Here is a 21,706-nt window from a genome sequence, read left to right as displayed (position 1 = left end):
GGGGGATAATAATGTACTATACATTGATTTAAAGTTAATGTTTTTATACGATTATACTTTGCATTAATATAATTGTGGAAGGATTACCTTTTTCATTAACAAGACCTAAAATAACACTATTATCAAATAGTCTTCACTTAGTTCAAACTTAGGGTGGTAGGCTAAAATGGACTCCTTGTACTTTCAGAATAGATATTTATGCCAAATTCGTCTTTATAGGTATATGCCATACTAACTCTGTACGGACTCATATAGCCTACCCTAGGCCTGTCATATACGCAATACTATTGAACTTTAAATTGTGTGGCTATGGAAACAATAAGTTGTACATATTTAAAAGAGGGTAAAATGGACTCCTTATAACATATACTTTCAGAATACACATAGATATTTATACCAAGTTCGCCTTTGTAATACCAGGCAATACCAAGTCTGTACCAAGTCACTAGGCCTTCTATTGACACACACTGTTGAACTTCAAATTGTGTGGCTGTGAAAACAATAAGTTGTGCATATGTAAAAGGGGAGTGAAATTAAATCCTTATAACATGTACTTTCAGAATATATAAAGATATCTATACCAAATTCGCCTTTGTAGGTACCAGGCCATACTAACTCTGTATGAAGTCATATCAGCCTGTCATTAATACATAGCCTACTATTGAACTACAAATCGTGTGGCTATGGATACAAAGTTGTGCATATTGTTTTTTAAAGGGGGGGGGGGGGTGGACTCTTTATATTATGTATACTTTCAGAATATACTAAGTTCGCCTTTGTAGTACCAGGCCAAGTCTGACAAAGTCTGTACCGAGTCACATACTAGGCCTGCCATTGACACACACTGAACTTCAAATTGTTTGGCTGTGAAAACAGTAAGTTGTGCATATGTAAAAGTGGGATGAAATGAAATCCTTATAACATGTACTTTCAGAATATATATAGATGTTTATATCAAATTTGCCTTTGTAGGTACCCTTTTACATATGCACAACTTATTGTTGTCACAGCCACACAATTTGAAGTTCAACATTGTGCCAATGACAGGCCTATAGTATATGACTCGGTACAGAGTTAGTATGGCCTGGTACCTACAAAGGCGAACTTGGTATAAATATCTATATATATTCTGAAAGTACATGTTATAAGGATTCAATTTCATTCCCCTTTTAAATATGCACAACTTTATTATTTTTTTATCAGCCACACAGTTTAATTATATTGGTGTAGGAAAAATATAGCATTCTAAGGTTTAAATGTCTTATTTAATTATTTTCTAACTTTACTTTCCCTTTGGTAACACAATACAGTTTTAAATTAATAATTTTCATTGAAAAAGTAATATGTTCTGACTTTTATTTTGAAGGATTCGCGAATGGCGGCCATATTGGAATTTTCTTTACTGTCGCTAGTTTCACACTACTCAGTAGCATACGATCGTAGCTAACAGGTTACATGACCAAGACAGTTTGACTGAATTATTTGTGACGAGGATTTTGTGGAGTTGAAAAGGTTAGTTATCGTATCGTAATCTCGACATCTCTCTTTTTGCCTTGTGTGTCACGTTGAGTGGAGGATGTATTTAAAATAAGGTCAATGTTTGAAAAGGCAACCTATGCTATCTATGTAACGTTAGCTCGTTCGCTAACAGTACCAAAATACATGATCGGTAAGATGACAGCTAACGTTAACTTGCGGGACGTGATAACGCTATGCTTTTCTGAGGATTTATGCACCATAATCTAAGCTCTGTCTTCTCGATGAATGCCTTGATAGGTTTCCTCCACGTATCTAACTTGAGAAAGTGTCTGAGCGTTAACATCAACCGGATTCAGAAACCTCTTGGAGGAGACAAGGGTCTCCTTCTGCACGAAAGCTTGCTAGCCAGTCACCTTACTTGTCTGGATGCAAAGCTTGGATATGGAGCTAACCCTACTTAAGATGTTAGCCGCAGCAAGGATACTCTAACGAGGTTGTTCGAAGTCAGAGCTCTTATTTAGACATTGCGTCAGTTTTTGGTAAATGAAAACAATCGCAATGATGTCTTGCAGGTGTTTCCAGCGACATGTCATTTATATTTGACTGGATCTACAAGGGATTTAGCGGTGTGCTCCAGTTTTTAGGTAAGTAAAGGCAGCTAGCATGTTACCGTAGTTGTAACGGTAACGTTAGTAGCTTTGTGCATCACTTACAGAGCAGGTAGATGGTATATCAACAGTGGCGATTCTAGAAACATTTTGATGGGGTGGCTGGGTTGGTGCACATAAAAATAGCACGTGAAAAGTAAAATACATATTAAAGCCTTAGATTCAACGCTATATTATGCGTGATTAATAGCTAAACTGTTTATTTTATGTAAAGAAGAATTGAAAATGGGCAATTTAACATGATGAAGTACCAAACTACAACACCCTTGTAACATCACGCATTGACTACTACAATGTAACCCTGACAAGCATCCCAAAGAAACTCATCCTATCGCACCAACTCATCCAAAACTCTACAGTATTATCACCCGTTCAAAGTCCTCCCAGCATGTTACACCTCTCTTGATAGAGCTACACTGTCTCTCAACGGATCGACATTCAAAGCCCTCCATAACCTTTACCCTCCATATATCACAGAACTCCTACAGACTTATAGGCCTACAGCCTCGTTCACTATGATCATCTACAGCTGATTATTGACAAACATCAGGCTCACCACAATGGTAGCAAAGGCCTTATCCTATGCTGCACCCAAACTCATGAACTCTCCTCACACATCCACACTGTTGACTCCATCTCACAATTCAAAACCGTTCTTAAAACCCTTTATGGACGTTGATGTGCCTTTTACTACTACCACTATATTTTTACATTTGTGTGTTGATATTATTATTTTTAATGTTGCTGTTTTTACTCTGTTACTCTGTAAACAATATCGATTTCCAAATAGCCTATTCACCAAGCGTGCGTGACAAAGAACACCAGAACGCACTAGGATCCTGCTATTCTGTGCATACTCCTCGTGCCTCCTTGAAGGTTCCGCTTCTCGTAGTGCCATTTGATATTAGGCTATATTCCTTTCAAACAGCGACAGCATTGTTGCAAATCAGACACACAGGCTCTGCATTTATGAAACCGTGTTTTTCCATTCCTCTTTATACTGTAGGCTCTACTTTTTGCTGTAAACGTCCTTCTTTAGGCTTTATGACCAAGACATTTTCTCCCAGCTAACTCCTAGCAGTAGTTCGCTCCTCACTCTGCATGTTAATATTTCTTGTAGGCAAACAATAAACATTGTAGCTTAGGTTATGACAGGAGGAGGGGCAACCAAGTATTTAAGAATAAAAGTAGGGTAGACTATATCCAAAGTTCAATTAGAATAAATCAGGCTCCGTGTTAAATAGTCCATAATTGGCAAAATTATTGTAGCCAATAATAGGCCATCCACCGGAGCAGCTTTTAAATTCTCTGGCTAAGGAAAATACTGGCCCACAGCCAAAATTACCTGCCGAATTCCTGATATATAGGCTAAATGTGCATGGATAGAACAACCTACAATTGAAGCAATTGGTTCTTAAGACACAGGACATGCATAGCATCGCAATACGTACCCATAGATATAGGATATAGACATAATTATATATAAATAATTTGCCCAACATCAAATCAGTGTAAAACTCTTGTTTTGGCTAAGAAAACACTTTACTTGACAGTATTGACATAAGAGTGACATGATACTGTCATGAACACATGACACTGTCATGACGCATGAAACCTAACCCTAATCCTAACTCTAAACCTAACCCTAAGTTGTTATGACAAAAACCGAATGTCACTTAATAACAGAAGCATTATGTCATAAATGTTTATGACTTGTTTATGACACGTTCATGACAGTGTCATCATGTCACTCTTATGTCAACACTGTCAAGTAAAGTGTAACCAACAATTCTACTTTTTATGCTGACATGCCCAACTTTCACATTGGGCCCCCCACCTGGCTCTGCCCCTGCATATTAGCTACATGAAAAAATGCATGTTTATCTTGAGAACTGACGCAACATTGTATACTGTCTAAACTGAGTGTCTTCTCTATTCAATTCAATCAACGCGTAGGCTTATATAAGAAGTCTGGGAAGCTGGTGTTCTTGGGCTTGGACAATGCTGGGAAAACGACATTGTTGCACATGCTGAAGGATGACAGGCTTGGACAGCATGTGCCAACATTACATCCAAGTAAGAAAGATTTCTGATCCTAATTAGTGTATGAGGAACTACATTTATGATGTGAATCCTAAAGAGTAGTAGGATTTATCAGTTGCATTGCATCCTAGTGTTTTGATATATTCATAGCTCTAGAATTGCATATTGGTTGCTAATTTTGAAGCCTTTCCCCACAACACATTTATATGTTTATTGTTCAGTAGAAAAAGTGTGGTCTGCACACTGCAACTGCTCCAAAATATAAACTTTATTAATTTAAAAGCAACGTTTCGATCCCCTTGGATCTTCGACAGGATGTGCGCACCCACTCTTCAAAATATGTTTGTTGTTCATCCACTGCACTGTTTGTGTAGGTATCAAGTTCAAATGGTTGAGGGTTTGTTGTTGAATGTATTTTTTTTTCTTCTTGTAGCATCAGAAGAGTTGACAATTGCAGGAATGACATTCACCACATTTGATCTCGGTGGTCATGTGCAAGGTAAGATGGACTTCCTCAGTCCTAGACTAATGAGAACAATTCTAACATCTATTTTACCTAAAATATACAGTTATTTAGTCAGTTAAAATAGTCAGTTATTGTGCTGAATGGTTGTTGGTATTTGAGCTCATGAGCAAAATAAATTACCTGTCTGAATGTACATGTTAATTCCTTACACTTCTGAATCAACATGTTGATTAGGTGGAATAGTGATGACCTCGGCCCGAATCACATACAATGCATTTACTCATTTAGCATACGCTTTTATCCCCGGAGCAACTTGGGGTTAAGTGCCTTGCTCAAGGGCACAACGGTGGAAGCCGGGAATTGAACCCCCTATCCACCCCTCCAAGGGACCACAATGGAAATAATCCCCAGGGCTTTATTGTGTTATCCTGACCCTCCTTTTTATTTATGTGTGGCGAAACCTACTACGTTATAGCCTGACTGTAAAAAGAGATTGCAACAATACAATTCAGTGAATCAGTACTTGGACAAATGTTAACAATTCCTGTGCTTGGCATTGTACCAATTATACTATATAACTATATATACTATATATAATATGTTAGCTAGGTATGCCAAGTTGGGGTGCAGCTTTGTTAATTGACCTGTCGCTAAGCACCACCCTTAGAACGCTGATGAGCCAATGACAGTCCAGCCTCAACGGGACTTGGACATCAGCTCGGACAACTCCATAGGAAACAACAGGGGGCAGGCATAAAATGACAAATTAATGGTTATTTATGGAGTTTATTAACTCAAAAAACCCTGACGGATAACCATGGTCAAACGTTTTGCATTGGGGACGTGTAATACTGATAGCCGGTACCCCGAGAGGCTAGAAAACGGGGTATATTTTCATCAAAAGTAGCCTACAGGACATCTCTCGCGTTTGCAACAGCTTGACGTAATGTAGGCAACTAAGCCAACAACGTGGGCACAGGTTCCCTGTTAAATCCCAAGATGAAAATGCTCATTAACCAACTACTATATTCTTACTACATCAAATATTAACGTAACCTAACATATCTTAGTATCAATCTTCCACTAGCTAGCTAGCTAGCATTAACGTCAGTGGGATTTGCACGGCTACTCTCCACAACTGCTTGTCACCTTGTATGTATTCTAAAGTTTTGAATACACCCACCCATAGCATAATTAAGTCCCTTTTGATAGCTTCTGGAGGAAAGTAAATCCTTTTATCGACCAAAACGTCCTCAAAGCCTGCTTTCATATACTGTCAGCTGCCATTGTCCACAATGTATTTTTAATCAAGTCTGGTTTGTTTGTCCGAGTTTTCACACGGTAACAATGGGGGGCGGGGCTTAGCGACAGGTCAATTGGAGATTCTGCTGATTGTTGATGAGTCAGACTAGAATGTAGTGGTTCCAAAAGCATTGTTTTACTTCAGACCTATATAGAGAGGCTCTGATTTACTCTGTACCAAAGATCCTTAAGAACAGAATTCGAGATGACAGGTCTCTGTCTGTACCTAAGAGTTCTAAAAGACAAGTTCAAGCTGGGCTCTATGAAGCACCTAAAGACACTCAAATGTTATTGTGCCATAGAAATAAATTGAATGGAATTGCACTAAGATTCAGACACAGGCCCCCAATGTCAGCATAATCCTACCATTCTTTAACTTGTGCCATATTGCTCAATTAGTTCATTTTTCTCGATGCCCGTCTTTGCACATTATCTGTCATGGAATTTAAGGGACCATATGAATGCAGTTCTTTTGATAATGTTTTTTTTTTTTTTTTTTTATCTGGATTTTTTGTGTGTTTAATAGAGCAGACATTTTGAATTGAATTATCTAACCTTAGTGAGCGATGTGTGCAAGCAGGCTTTAAGTGTCTTTGAAATGCACTGCAGTTATTCAACAATTTCTGCCTTGGATCTTTGGGAATAGGGACGCTTATGAGGGTGCGCTTCAGATATATGGTCATTTGCCCTTTTACATTCTTCATCGGTGAACTCTGAGTCCTGAACGTGTCTTTTCTTCTTCAGCAAGAAGAGTGTGGAAAAACTATCTTCCTGCTGTTAATGGAGTGGTCTTTCTTGTGGACTGCGCTGATCATGAACGCTTGGCTGAGTCCAAAGTTGAACTTGATGTAAGTGCTTTAGAGCTGTAAAAAAAAGTTGTTGAATGAGCTCAAAGCTTCTCACCAACCATGTACTGCAAGAGGTCAGAATAATTATCTTTAGAAGAAAAAATCACATTGAGGCTTAATTCTGTCAACCCTCCCAAGGCTCTGCTGACGGATGAGACCATCTCGAACGTGCCCATCCTGATTCTAGGAAACAAGATTGACCGCCCCGAAGCCGTCAGCGAAGGCGGCCTCAGAGGGGCCTTTGCTCTCGATGGCCAGACCACAGGAAAGGTAGGATTGCTTTTCTTGTAATTTGTTATGGCTTTCACAGATAATGTCAGGACTTCAGTACAGTCACACCATACCTTGGAATGGTGCTCTCAGGGGTTGACATGGAAACAGAGCTACATCTATGACCATGAACAGGGTTTGACCAGAGAGGGTTCAAGCGGAGCGAGAGGCGCAAACGTTCGACAATTTCCGCGTTCGATTATTGCAAGGGGGAGGGGGGGAAATCCCCCTTTATGCAGACCAGAGTAAGCCCTTGCTGCACTAATGTCAATGGAGACTTGTGGAATTTTACCAATAAATTGGTCATTTTGTCTTTCTGGATTTGTTGAGGGTTTTTTGGAAAATTGTGTCATAATCTGTAAGTGTTTGGGATCATTTCAAGCCTAATAGTGTAATTTTTTAGTGTTCGGATTTGTAATAAAATAACTTAATATTAGACCATGCTGCTGCCAGTTACTGTCCGGTTGTTATCATGCTAGCTAGCCTCTTAGCTAAGGTAACATTTTAAACGGAGAAGTGTAATTTCTTTGAAATGACAACTAGCTGAATAACACTACTGACATTAGTTAAAGTGGATAGTTTATACTCAAGCGAATTTGCAACAGTATATTAAGTTTAAGCGAAGTCCTTCAACTACTAGTCACTTGTTAGCGCATAGCTGTATTGCCATAGCTACTACCATCCACTTGTATAGCATTTTAAGCTAGCGTTAGCTAGCTAGCTAGCTCGGTTCACATGACTAATTAAATTATTCATATCATGTCCTTAAGAATGATTCATTGGTATCATACATGATTATGGACAATAATACTGTGAACACAATTATGTTTATCTGTTGTTATTGCTTATTAAGAGAGAACGTTTATTTAGTGACGTAGGGTGACACTCCCACTTATGCAGACCGGAACTGTCCCGTTTTGCTCCCATAGTAACGAATTATGTTGCTCTATCTTGCTAGTAATCAAGGATCTTTGGTTTGACATTAACGGTTGCCCTTGGCAACCAAATTATGACAAGTTGCAACCTGCTCATCACCTGGTTGCCCCTGTGGCAACCACCTATTGTAGCCCACTTTTTTCTTGTAAATAAGTCGATGGTATTTGAGAATATATAATTTGCATTTGGATTTGTTTACTACTTTCCCACTCTCAGGCATCATTGTTATATTTCCCACATGCGCAGGGTTGTGATACAGAAATGCATTTTTCACTCGCAATGGCAAAGCAGGTTAGGCTAATTTAACTAAACATGTTTAATTATTTCGATTTGGCATTAAAACTAATCAGACTTCATCTGTAAGCAACACTAACATTAAAGTGAAAAATGAAATAAAAGTGACGAGGACTCGCGGTGCTTAAAGTTCAGCCCCAGAGAAAAATCTTTGTCCAGGCATGGGAGGCTAAATAGCCTTCTCCGGAATCTTCGAAAGAGAATAAATAAATGCCAGAATGAGTTCTTTTGTCTTAGGAAATACTTAGTTCAGGATGCAAGGACTGAATAAACACTGGTAATCGATGCAGCATAGAAGAGCTCCAAAGAGATTCGCTAAGGTCGCAACTAGGCGGGTGCTAGACGAGTCAATAGACAGTGCCATGCGGAAAATGAATGACACCAAAGACGCAATTCTTTGCAGCCTCATGTTGTATGACTCCTTACGAAAAATATAACTATAGTATTCTAGCATTTTGATACAAAATATTATAGTAATGTTATAGGAACACTAAATAAAAATGCTTTTACTTTTTCCAGCATTTGGTGACAATATAGCTCAGCTAGGACTGATTCAAGAGCCACTTGGGGTGCACTCATCATAGACAAATGTAAAACCAGCTAATAGCAACAAAATTGTAAACTGTATTTGTATGTATATTACATGCCTTTTATCTCACCCTTAGGGAACGGTCTCTCTGAAAGAGCTGAATGTGCGCCCCCTGGAGGTCTTTATGTGCAGTGTGTTGAAGAAACAGGGCTACGGCGAGGGCTTTCGGTGGCTCTCCCAATACATTGACTGAGTGCTGGATAAACACCTGATTTCCCCTTCTGTACGTGTTTTTTTTTTTCCCTGTGCACTCTTTTCACAGAGGGGAAATAGGTAAGGAGAATGACACCAAAATGGCGTTCCCTATCCTATTTGTTTTGATGGTGACCAAGAAACGATAGTGGTTTGTGCCCCAGTCTTAACCTGCTCTGGCTCACAACAGTTGCCTACCATAGCAGTTATCCTCTTTCATGTTCTAGTTGTATTCCTGACAAAGTTTTTTGGTATTTTGTTTTTGATCGACCAAAAGTGTTAACATGACTGGTTCCCCAACACAGTTTACAAGTTTTATGGCCTAAGAAATGGCAAGCAGAAAATCGAATAGTATTTTAATCTACCCAAAGGTGGAGCGTATCTAACTTGACTTAAATATTACTAAAGGTGAATGTATGATGACCTGTGCAGTATTTTTCAGATGGTAGATATGGTGGACCAAGTAGACCTCGTAGTCCAATTCATTAAAAAAGTTATTGATGTGGTTGGGATTGTAAAAGTGGAAGGGTTAATGGCTGGAAATGGACACTACATAGTGGTTATTGTGATACAGGGACCATAGATGACGCAGTAGTTACAGAAGAAGCACTTCAAGAACTACTCAAGGCCAGTCCAGGTGATATTACAGAAACCCTTTATTGAAGTCACGATTTGTTGTCAATGTTTTAATGTCTAGACTAGAGTCAGGCATCCCGATGCCTGCTAGTTATAGATGCTGATAATTCCATTGTTCTTTTGGGTCAGTTAAAAGCCAGTGCACTATTCCTATTCTATGGACCAGATTAGAATTCTCCAGCGTGGATTGAAACTATTTTCCTCATGGATGAAGCTAACATTTCGTCATAGGTCTGAGGCAGAAGATTCAGTCTGTCGCCGTGATGACCTTGGGAGATGACCAGTTTTACTTTGCCGTAGGCGGTAGCATAGCTAGTACACGAGTCCAGTCATGCGAGGACATAACATCAGCACCATAATAATAACTTATAATTCTTACGTCCAACATCTTCCTATGTGGTATCAATGCTGATATGCTCATGACCAGAGTTCTGAAACATGTTGATAGTGTTTTCACTTATCTGCATATGTCCAATGGCAAGCCTGAAGCCATGGGGTCTCTGCTGGTAAGAGACTGTCCTATACTTCAGAGTGATGTGTGCTCCCTGTTGCATCATCATTCAAATGCTCAAAATTTTGTTGGAACTTTTGACCTGAAAACTTTCCCTGGATAATGTCAAAATGCTCCCTAACTCCCAATTGTGGCCGTATAATTTTGCCTTTTCAAGACATCAAACTGGCAGTGAAATTGCAGTGTGGCGTCTGCACTTACATTTAGAATATTCCAGTCCAGGTGAAGATTTATTTTTTGTGACATTTGGTTTTCACAGACACTTGAAGATAGTTATTTACTCAAATGTCAACTTAAACATCCAGGGCTCTGGTCAAAGCACCCTCACATTTACGCTAAGAGTGAATTGTTCTTCAGAAGTCATCGCAGTTCTGCGCTGCTGTACGGTCAGCTGTTTGAGTGTTAATTTTTTTGTCTGTATGTATGAAATCTATTTAGGAGCGAAGGTTGGTTTTGAAAAAAGTTTTACCTAGTGTATATGTCTTGTAGATATTGTTCATATTGTCTGATATATGAATTCCATATATAGTTAAGGGTTAAGCTTGAAGTGCTGCAGGAACTTTTTGATTATCTGCTGTTATTTATCGAGATTGTTGTACAGCAGATTTGAGAGTATGCCTACAGTGCAGAGTAACTTTGGCGGCTTGTTCGTCAGTGGTCCTTCAGCCATGATGTACCAGTTATTTATTGACACCAATGTAAATATTGTATTATGGGATATGAGTTTGTTTTTGAATTTGTTTCCTTTTTTGTTTTGTTTTATTTATTTATTTATTTATTTATTTATTCAATTAATTAATTATTTATTTTATTTTACGGTTCATGTCATTGAACTGGTAGCAGATATCCATTAAAGCAGATTGTGATAAATATCATAAACCTATTTTAAACATCAAGTCGTCGTTGTCTGTTTAATTACTATATAGCACTGTGGGTATAAAAAGTATAACTTGACTCATTATTCATGTTGTCAGCAAGGCATTGAAGATGTGAGTGCTTAGAAAATTCTAAACCTAGCACTCATTCATTATACTTGCTCATTATTCCCAACATACAGCTGCTTGTGGCTAATGGAATCTTTCTGTAATAATCATCTACAGCAATTTCAAAGGCATAAGGAAGAGCTAGACTAGCATGTTGTGTTGGTTAATGATATTGTATCATCATTTTAAATAGAATTCATGATTGGAAAGGTTATCATGTGCTATGAATATCCTTATGATGCTACACACATTATACAAAGTGTCACTACTACTGTTGATATCAAATGTAAGACTATGAAAATGTAATTTCGAGGAAATTACCAGTGCATGAAAATATAAACATACTGTACATTAACATAAAATGCAAAACAAACTTTTATTTGGAAACAGTTGGCAGGAGTCATAGTTGATAACAACTGACAGTTGAAATGTTAACAGTTAAATAGTTGAGTAGTTTAAATAGTTAAATTATTTAATAGTGAATTATTGTAGTGAGGACATTTATTTTGAAACAGTTGTGGGCAGAGAAAATAGTTGAACAGAATCTGTAGTCTTAAGAGAGCCAGATTGTATGCTTAAAGCCTGAGACAGAGTGTATATAGTTTAAAAGTTGAATGTACAGTAGAAAGTGTAATGGATGTTGATAGACAGAAAGTTGAATGGATGTTGATAGGCAGATTGTTTAATGGATGATGGTGGATAGTTTAATGAGTGGATGAGTGAATGGTTTGAAGAGGATGAATGGATAGAAAGTTGGATGGAATGTGCCTTATATCCTTGTAGAATGGAAAGACACGGAGAGAGTTGGCCTAGTTGAGCAAAAAGCAGTTATACAGGTGCAATCAGTTTAACTGGCCCTTTGATGGGTCCTAGTTGAGCAGCTGGAAGTTGATACAGGTGCTAATCAAGTTAATTAGCCCATTGTGATGTCATCAGCCCAATGTTAAGTCTATGGGGAAAAATAAGCTTGTTTTTTATTAATATCTCAAAAAGTTTACAAAAGTGAAAAAAATACATTCCCCAAGTGTCCTTTTCAAGACCTACGTTACAAAGTTTGAACGAAGTTTCTACGTTAAACGGTTAAAGCTGAATTAGACGCAGAAATTTGGTGGGAAGAAGAAGACTTCGGATAACAGAACAGTGCATTTTCATGCGCTGTAATAATGAGACTCTTGTAGTCTGCCCCCTCTACTTGCGGGGTGACGATTTCTGAGTGAAGTCCTTCTGTGCCAGCCTGAAGTGTTAAATAGGTTTGAGGAGAATGTGAATGAAGAAATGAACCTAGGGGTTAATAACACATGTGTACCGAGTTCGACCGTTTGCTGGGATTTGTTTTCATGCTAGTCGAATGTGACCGCTAATTAGCGTTTAACGCTAGCCTTCGGGGCAGACGTACAGTAAAAAGTAATCGCTATTTCTATACCATAACAAGGCTCAAAATAGCACCACACTTACACGGTAGCATAATGAGGGTCTCTAACATGTAAACCGAAGCATTGAGAACTTTGTAAGTGTACAGGCAGTTTATTAAAAAGAAACACATTAGTTGTTAGTGGTATAGAAATAGCGATTTCTTTTTACTGTACGTGTGCCCCAAAGGCTAGCGTTAAACGCTAATTAGCGGTTTGCAATAAAACTGGTCACATTCGACTAGCATGAAAATAAATCCCAGCGAACGGTCGAACTCGGTACACATGTGTTATTAACCCTTAGGTTCATTTTGCACCGGTGTTACATGGCAACTGGCACCCATGTTAACTGGCTGCGTTGGTGACGTTTCACGAGTGATGACGTTTCTTTGACAAAGACTCAAAGACTCGTCATCAATCATGAAACGTCATCAACGCAGCCAGTTAACATGGGAGCCAGTTGCCATGTAACACCGGAATTGTCCTTTAAAGGAGAATTCCGGTGTGATATTGACCTAAAGTGTGTTAAAACATGATACCAAGTGTGAACTATGTCTCATAGCCCATCTCGGCTTGTCCCCTGCACTCCAAAATCTGGCGCTAGTTAGCCGATGCTACCAACAGCTTTTTCAATGGTGGTGCTTCGGCATCGGGCTAGCCATGCAAATAAATCACTGTTTTACACCATTTACGAGGCTCAATGTATCTCCACACTTCATTGATAGACTTCCGAGGGCCCTGACATTTAAAACGAGGCATTGAGAACTTTGAAAAAGCACTGGTAGTTTACTTACAAGACGAAAATACAGACAGTATCTTCACGAAGTTTAGCGTTTGCAGCCATCTTGAATTTAGTCACGATAAGTCCAGCAAAGAGGAAGAATGAACAGGTATGATAAGGGATCAGATTCCAAAAATAATTCAGTGGAAATGCATGGATTCCAGTTTCTTCCAGTAGCAGCAACTGGAATCCATGCATTTCCACTGAATTATTTTTGGAATCTGATCCCTTATCATACCTGCAGGGGACAAGCTGAGATGGGCTATGAGACATACGTTCACACTTGGCAGGCACGGCGCCAGGATTTCAATTTTGGATGGGCCAGACCAATTGTGTGTGGGCCTTAAAAAAAACAAATCACTGTTTAACCTAATAAAAATGACTGACTAATACACTGTTATATTATTTGTGCTTACATAATAGAGATTTTAATAGCTTGATGCTCTTTAAATAGTTTGTTGCATTGTAAAAAGGACTGACGTACCTATCCTCGATCACTGTCCTTGGTTCTGACCAAATAAGAGTGCTTTGGAATCTCCATTATGCACCATACCTGCTGAATAGACCTAAGGCCTATAGGCTGTAAAAGTGGGAATCTAATATTCCCCCCAAACATAGTTTAGTTCTGCTTGTATAACATGAGGTCTGAATATTTCATTTGTTTTAGGTTTTCAACAATACAGATCAATCACACTGCCCGACAGTTTCAATCAATATGCAGGGCAGTTGAAAACATTCGGGGCTTAAACGGTTTTCATAATTCCCATTTTGCCTGACTTGCTGCTCACTTTTCATAAATTAATCCACTGACTCAAGCCTCATTTGCATCACATTTATTGAATATTATGGACAATAATATTTTGACAATTAGAGGATGTAATGACATTTAGCTATCTTGACATTTTCTGTTTGCTATTAGAAACGAACTATATAGCCACCTAGCAGAGTGGCTTTTAAATAGCAATATGCATTATATGGTTTGTTATGCTTAGCTTAGGGAGAAGGGAACATTGAAGACTCACTAATTCGATTTTACAACTAGGCAAAGTAGGCCACCACTGTTTGGCCAGCTCCAGACTGTAGGCTAGAGGCTGATAACAAACCTGAACTTGTAGGCTAGTCTAAATGACGAGAACAGGATAACTCCACCACCACCTTGTTATTGAAGACTTCATGATTTCCTTGTAATGTAGGCCTATACCAAATATCAAATGCAAACAATTACATGCCCAACCTCGCGCGCGCACGTAGCCTATGTTCCAAATTATGTGTTATGGAAGGTAACGTTCATGTTAAATCTGCTGCATGAAGAAGAGTGAGTTCACCCGTGTCCGCTTGTATGTTAAATACATCCATCTCATCTCAAAGTCAATGCGCGATCGGAATAATGGTTTCATATTTGTTAGCTGTACAAAATACATTCGGGGCTGAAGCCCTGGCAAAATCAGCTGGCGACTACCCCTCGGCCACAGAACTTGTTCATTGACAACGTCATCTGTCATGTAAAACATGCTCCAAGAGAGCTCAGATCAATCACACCCATTAGGGCCTTTAATGCAAATCGGATCAACGATCACAATATCAACAACGTTTGCTGCATTGCAAAAAAAAGCATTTCAGAAGCTATTATTAAGCCATAGAGATGTGCTAGGTGTTAGGATCTCAGCTCTCCTTCATCTCCTGGTTGCAGCGATACAACGAGACCGTTTGTGCACGTTTAAGGTATCTAAACAACGACTGTTGCAGCACTGTCCTTTACTGGAAATTATTTTCACACTTGGAGCTAGCCTAGCATACCGACAAGCTAGATCCGACCCAGAACCTCACGTATCTGGCACTGCTGAACTTGCACAGAAACATCACCAGCTTTTTTAAATAGTTTTGAAAACTAAACATTTAGACTATTTTAGCACAGACTATGAGATTATTTGCCGCTTTTTAATAATTCTTGACAAAATTAAAATATATTAAATGTTTTTTTTTTTTTTTTAAGAAAAGTTTTGGGTGGGCCTGTTGAAAAGTGGGTGGGCCTAGGCCCGTCCAGGCCCACCCGTAGCGCCGTGCCTGACACTCGGTATCATGTTTCAACACACTTTAGGTCAATATCACACCGGAATTCTCCTTTAACACTTCCAGACCCCATAGTTCAGAACCATCCCCGCCAGGCCTTCCTGCTCTCCACCTCGCCCAGTTCTCTTTGTAACGTGTCTGTGAGGAATTCAGACAAGACTCAGTCAAAAACCCACAGAGAAGCTACAAACATATGCTGAAAAAGATAGTGATGAGGAAAGACATAGCCTATTGATGTCTATCTCAAAATGATTAACTTGTGAAAATGTCATGTCATATCACCTCATCTGAAAACTTCTGGACTCAATTTGAAGTGTTTGTCCAGACAGCCTGTGAGAGATTGAAACTATCTGACAAAGGTGTTGCCATCTCAATCTCAAACATGCAGAGTCGCTGTCCTCAGCATACCTCCATATCTCCCTTTCCATGGCTACAATATTGACATGAGGATGAGGATTCAGGGCAACACAATCATTCATTCTTATTGTGCAGATACACAAACTATCTTCCAATTTTGACATTGAGAGATAAGGGAGGGGGTGCCTAAAATATAGTAAACCTCAAGTGGGGTGATTGAATTAAGATCCAATCTTGCTATGAAATTGTATTCCACGACAATGTCATTGTCACAAATGTTGCACAAGAGGCAAGATTTACACAGAGGTTATGACATTAAATTATTATTGTTATGTTGTTGTTTTAAATAACTATTGAGTGACTGTCCAATTGTGTCTAATTCTGAAGTGAAGCTGTTATATTCTCCTTCACCACTGGGAGGCACTCTAAGAGCAAACTCCCACACTGACAGAGTTGCGGAGATGTCAGAGCAGTTTAAATATGTGTTCGCAGGCCCTAATGCACTTGCAAATTGCGGCGTGATGGGGATAAATCTTCCAGCAGTTCGGTGTTCCTCCGCAGAACGGCATGGTATGTCATCCAGAGTTGTAACAAATGTGGGAGGAGAGCTTTAAGCAGAGCTGTTATTAATAGCGAATCTCTAGGGCAGATTTAATCATGTGCTCCTGAGGCAAAGGCTGTGTGGTTCTCTGCGGGTAGTTCAACTGAGCACATCTCAAAATTAGAAGAACAAGAAAGTAGTCTGGGAAAGGAAGGTGGTAGACATTGAAAAATACCTTCAAAAATATATTTTAAATGGGCTTTGATAAGAGTCTCCAGTGTGAACCTTCACTGCCAAATATCTGTGTATCCTTGGATTGCTTGGATTCTCAAGTGGAGATGAGACAAATCCCTTAAAGGTGATGGTACAATATATAGTTTATATGGTGAAAAGGGATTTCTGCTGGGCAAAGAAGACAGTGTTTTACAGTTTCCTGCATGCATGTAATTAGATTGACAACATAAGTTGCTTTTCTCCCATCACTTTTATATGGGCAATCAAGGATATAAATGTGCCAAAATGGCCTGGCACATTATAACATCCACAAATGTACAGACATATTTAGGAAAACTGTGTTTTCAGCATTGATTTAAATCTAGAAGAACATTATATTTTTGACTATTCAAACTTTTATGTAAAAACCTTTATAAGGTTTTTAAATCTTGCATAGTGCTACAGTAACTGCATTGAATGAATAGTTGACATGTCTGGTGCTTCTACGGTAACATGCTTTGCACCTTAGAACCATCCAAAAGAGAACACGGGTTGTCAATGGTTCCAGAACTAATTTATTATCAAATATCAAATACAGTGAAAATATTACATGTTTCAGTCATGAGTTGAAAGAAGAAACATTAAATACATCACATTCTTTGTGTAATTCATATGAGGTGGATATAGGTCTAGATAGACTGTACTGTAAAACCAAGAAAACTAAACACTTTTACCCAAACCTAGACTCGTGTACATGATTGAGGTTGGACTTTGAATTTGTTTGCTAGGTGGACTTAAATGAGCATGACAATTGTTGAAGTCTGGCACCTCACTGTTGCACAGTAAGTACAGATATCTATGATTCAAATTCTGAAACGGACATGACAGAAGTGAGTCTTCTGTAGCAAGTGAGCTTAATCTTTGAAATTGAAATGTTGAAGGGGTGATGTGCATGGACATCTGTGGTTTTACAGCACAGTTAACTGTGACAAGCTTCTATGGACAGTGCTTCAGCATTACATTTCTTGGTAAATGTCCCCCCTAAGAGAGCAAAAAAAAAAAAAAAACCTTCTGAGCCTTGGTGGCTTCACTGAAGTTCTATTTTCGATTCCTCGGCCACTCCGAAGCCCTGGGAGCTCTGTGGCTGAAATGACTGAATCCTTTTGTAAATGTGTGCAGGATTTCACAATCGACACTTCCTTATCTCTCCCTTACAGCACCTCTGGGGGACTAAAGCATGACTGAAACGTTGCTCTGAAGAATCGCTGACTGAGTTGGATGCAAAACGCAGTGCTTGCCAACCCAATTGATTCTAATACATATAGTCTTTTTTTAAAACGTCGGTTCTGACCAGAAGAAATACTCTGCATTGATATAGTGAATTTTTCTACTTCTGGAAGGATAGTGATCTCAGTTTCATTACAAAATTAACCAGACACATATGACTATGCATACATATTTATATATAGCATTTCCCCGGGACGATTTATTCCTACTTAAAACTATCAGTAATATACAGTATATCTCGTTGTATTTGTCCACACATTGCGTTTTTTAAAATGCCAAATTCTGTAGAAACGGATCACATATCAACACATTTCCATACTTCCAGGACGTCCTTTGCTTTGACTGTCCATCTGAATTTGGCAGAGGGTGGGACATGGCATGTGTGTGTGTGTGTTTGTGTGTGTAAGAACTCTGAGGCTTCTGCCCAGATAACAGACGACTGTGGACACGACTCTGGACACGACTGGGACCCTGTCTTGGCCAGGTGCCCCATCGTCTCTTATCTGGGTGTCTTATCGGGAATAAAGTGCTCAGCCTGTAGAAATACATTCTTGTTCACCAACATGCAATTACTAAAAACAACCAAATTTCTACACCTACCTATGTATCTCGCCAATGATGTATCTCGAGAATGAACAAATGACGACAACTTATTTGTTCTTTTTTTTTTTTAGAAAACCAAAATTCCAACAGCGAGGTTTCAAGTACCGTACACAGTTTATGAGACAACAGAAAGAAAATACACAGGTAACACGCTGAAAAAACTGAAACAAAGCGTGGCACATTCATCATTAATGAGAACTCCTTGGGCAGTTCCTTAAAGGGAGATGAGAATATGATTCTTTTTTAAAATTTCACTTTTTCTTGAAGGGGATGAAACAGCATATATATATATACTTCTAATTAATATTTTCAGAACACACGCAAACCAACTCATAAGTAGCTTAGAAACTTAATCTCGTCAATAGTCACCAGGAAAGAAATAAAAACAAAATAAAAGGTCTGAATCTATTCGCTTCAGTGGTCAGTGCTATGTGCGCTCATGAGTGTATGAAAGAAAGAGCTGTAATTTGTAAGATTACAGAATGATGTCTCTTTGAACATCTGAGCAGCCACATCAGGGGACGAGTCTAAGACATCTATCAGAGCATGTGCTCTCAGCACACTTAGCCAATCTCCATCTATCTGCAGTGCTGAATCGCACCCCAAAGCAAGAGTTATTTTGGTAGCAGTTAGCTTCATGCATCATTGCTATGGGATTTGGGCTTGCCAGTTTAATTTTTCTTCTTTTTTTCTCTCTAGCCCTCCCCCAACTCTCCCTCCTCCCAAAGTTAAAAGGGAAAAAAAAAAACGCATCAAAGCTGTTCGAGTGAGGCCAATCCGATTCCGGTTTGTGTTCACACTTAGAAGTACCACTGTGATGCCATACGGGAGGTTGTTTTTATTGCATTGCCAATGTCACGTTTAGTCATTGCTGAATGGCATTAGACCCAACTCTTAACTCGTACCATCCTTCCCAGGGACTGATGGGGTTATTGTGCTGTATTTACACGAGTCATGAAGTCAGTCGCTAGACTGGCAGGTGGTGCATGTTCGTTAGCATACGCGGAGAGCTATGACAACAAGGTGGCTAAGACCTCCCCAGACCGAGGCTACTCGCCATTAGACTGCAGCCATTTTTGTACATTGATGTCAACTGTGGCGCCAGTTTTTGTGTAACGAGAGCACAGCAACTAACTTCTCTGGTGGCCCAGCAGAACAGATTAAGACATGGAATAAAGCTTTGAACACGTGGACATAAAGGACAAGATCTGCTCTTTCTGTGTTCCCTATAGACCCTTCCAGTAAATTGGTAGTGTGAGGTTCCACTGGGGTTTCAGGGAGGGGAGGGCAGGGGGGAGAACTGTGTATGTGGGGATGAGCATGATTGAGGGGTATGGGGGTGGAGGTAGGGTGGAGGGGGAGAGAGGGGGATGCTACAACTGAACCACAGGTGCTCTTGGCTGGGTCCAGCGCGGGCCGTCTACCAGATGTAGCCTCCGTCGTCGGCCTCCGCCCTCTCCTCCTCTTCCTCCTCCTCGGCCTCCTCGCCGGTCTCCTCAGCCTCCTTCTCCTCCTCGTCGTCCCAGCCCACGCCGCTGCCGAAGTCCCCGGAGTAGCCGGCCACCTCGTCTGTGGAGAGGAGAAAGACAAAGGGGTGGCAGGGCAGACAAAGACCACTTACACACCTGCACAAGCCTCAGTGTACAGTCTTCTTCCTTTAGTTCTAACACTGCACAGCTATTTGCAAACAAAATATGGTTGACATGCATATAATCCTCCATATTCTATATACAAACCATATCCAAATTCAATCTGGTCTAAAAATACTTTGTTGTGTACTACTACAAACCAGGCATCGACATCACTCGATTAGGGACAACATTATGTTCCTAATAAAAGGCTGGAACTGACTGGAAGCAGAATTTCTCTGGGACTCTGTCTCATGGTGGTGGTCGTAGATTTGTGTGGTGGCTACATTGTCTTGACCAAAGCCAAATCAGCGTCATGTGTTTGTGTTCTACTGTGGAGCACTGCAGTTGGTCAGAGGACACCGTTTCTGCCACCCTCACCCTTGCCACCGGGTTGCCATGGTTTCGGGAATTTATGTGACCCTTACCACAGTCCGGGTTGCCATGGATTCGGGAGCCCATCAGTTCTCCGCCGTGTTGGTCCACGCACCAGCACTCGCCCCTGGACTGGTCACACTGAACTTTGCGGTAGTAGCCATCTTCGTCACAACTGGGGATGTACATGCCTGACAAAGCAAACAAACGCACATAGATGCAAATGAAAACGCACGCACACACACACACACACACACACACACACACACACACAAACACCTAAACATGGAAAAATCATGAATACATTCACAAATAAACAAGCATTCACACAAACAAACATACATACACAACTCTCTGTGTCGCTCTCTTTCTCTCTCTCTCACACACACACACACACATACACATACGACACCATTTAAAATATGCATGTGTCCTACTTCTTCCACTCCTTATTGGTATGAGACAATAAGGCCTCCATAAAGCGGAGCACCCAGAGCCTTGTGAGCCTGCTGAGCCTAGTGAGGCTTAGACTTGTGTGTGACGGCCTGATCCCTGCCAAGGCAGAGGGCCAGCATCACCACTCTCCTCTCCAGGCACCGCACAGAGACACAGAGAGGGAGAGAGGGTGTGAGAGAGAGGGAGGGAGAGAGAGAGAGAGAAGGAGGGAGGGAGAAAGAGAGAATGGGAGGACGAGAAATAGATACACACACAGCTGTAAAAACAAGTAAGCCAACAGATGGAGACTGAGAAACAGAGAGAAAGAGAGAGAGAATCGAAAAGACAGGAGAGGATGACATAAATGAAAGAATAGTTTGCAAAAGAGAGATGTATTCAGATAAGTGGAATGTGAATTGGCCTTGTCATTACACTTGCTGAGAGAAGCCCTCTGTTCTCTCCTCTCTTTTCCCAGATGGCCTCTGTGTGTGTGTGTGTGCGTGCGCATGATGATGATGTCGCCGTGACAACGCTGACAGATCTTCAACTGAATCATCCTCCTGTCCATCTGCTTGTGGACTGACAGTCATTTAACACAGTAGCCATCCCTCAGCAGAGAAGAGGAGAGGAGTGGACAGGAGAGAAGAGAGATGGGAGAGGAGAGGATGGGAGAGAGGGGAGAGGAGAGGAGGGGAGAGGAGAGAGGGTAGAGGAGAGGAGAGGAGGAGGAGAGGAGAGAGGGGAGAGGAGAGGATAGGAGAGAGGAGAGGAGAGAAGAGAGAGGAGAGGA

At 40.2% G+C, this 21,706-nt stretch overlaps 2 protein-coding genes across 3 annotated transcripts in view; one reads left to right on the top strand and one right to left on the bottom strand.

Annotated features, from left to right (window-relative positions):
- Positions 1-1,425: 1,425 nt before the first annotated feature.
- Positions 1,426-11,130, top strand: sar1aa (secretion associated, Ras related GTPase 1Aa). The gene is made up of 7 exons (XM_042082448.1): positions 1,426-1,512; positions 2,052-2,123; positions 4,104-4,223; positions 4,624-4,689; positions 6,703-6,806; positions 6,945-7,076; positions 8,972-11,130. Exons 2-7 carry the CDS (start codon positions 2,066-2,068, stop codon positions 9,086-9,088), a joined length of 597 nt encoding a protein of 198 aa, XP_041938382.1. The 5' UTR covers positions 1,426-1,512; positions 2,052-2,065; the 3' UTR covers positions 9,089-11,130.
- A 6,483-nt stretch (positions 11,131-17,613) lies between these two features.
- Positions 17,614-21,706, bottom strand: part of LOC121699871 (testican-2-like) — a 39,682-nt gene continuing 35,589 nt past the window's right edge. For both annotated transcript variants that reach the window (XM_042082392.1, XM_042082393.1), the window contains 2 exons: positions 20,535-20,672; positions 17,614-20,047 (listed from right to left, as the gene is read on the bottom strand). In XM_042082392.1, the coding sequence (XP_041938326.1) occupies positions 19,899-20,047; positions 20,535-20,672 (287 nt within the window). In that variant the 3' untranslated portion in view covers positions 17,614-19,898. The remainder of the gene's footprint in view (positions 20,048-20,534; positions 20,673-21,706) is intronic.

Source organism: Alosa sapidissima, chromosome 24, assembly GCF_018492685.1.
Source record: "Alosa sapidissima isolate fAloSap1 chromosome 24, fAloSap1.pri, whole genome shotgun sequence".
Classification (NCBI taxonomy): Eukaryota; Metazoa; Chordata; class Actinopteri; order Clupeiformes; family Clupeidae; genus Alosa; species Alosa sapidissima.
The sequence above is the reverse complement of the archived record's forward strand: the minus strand, read 5'-3'. Positions and strand labels throughout refer to the sequence as shown.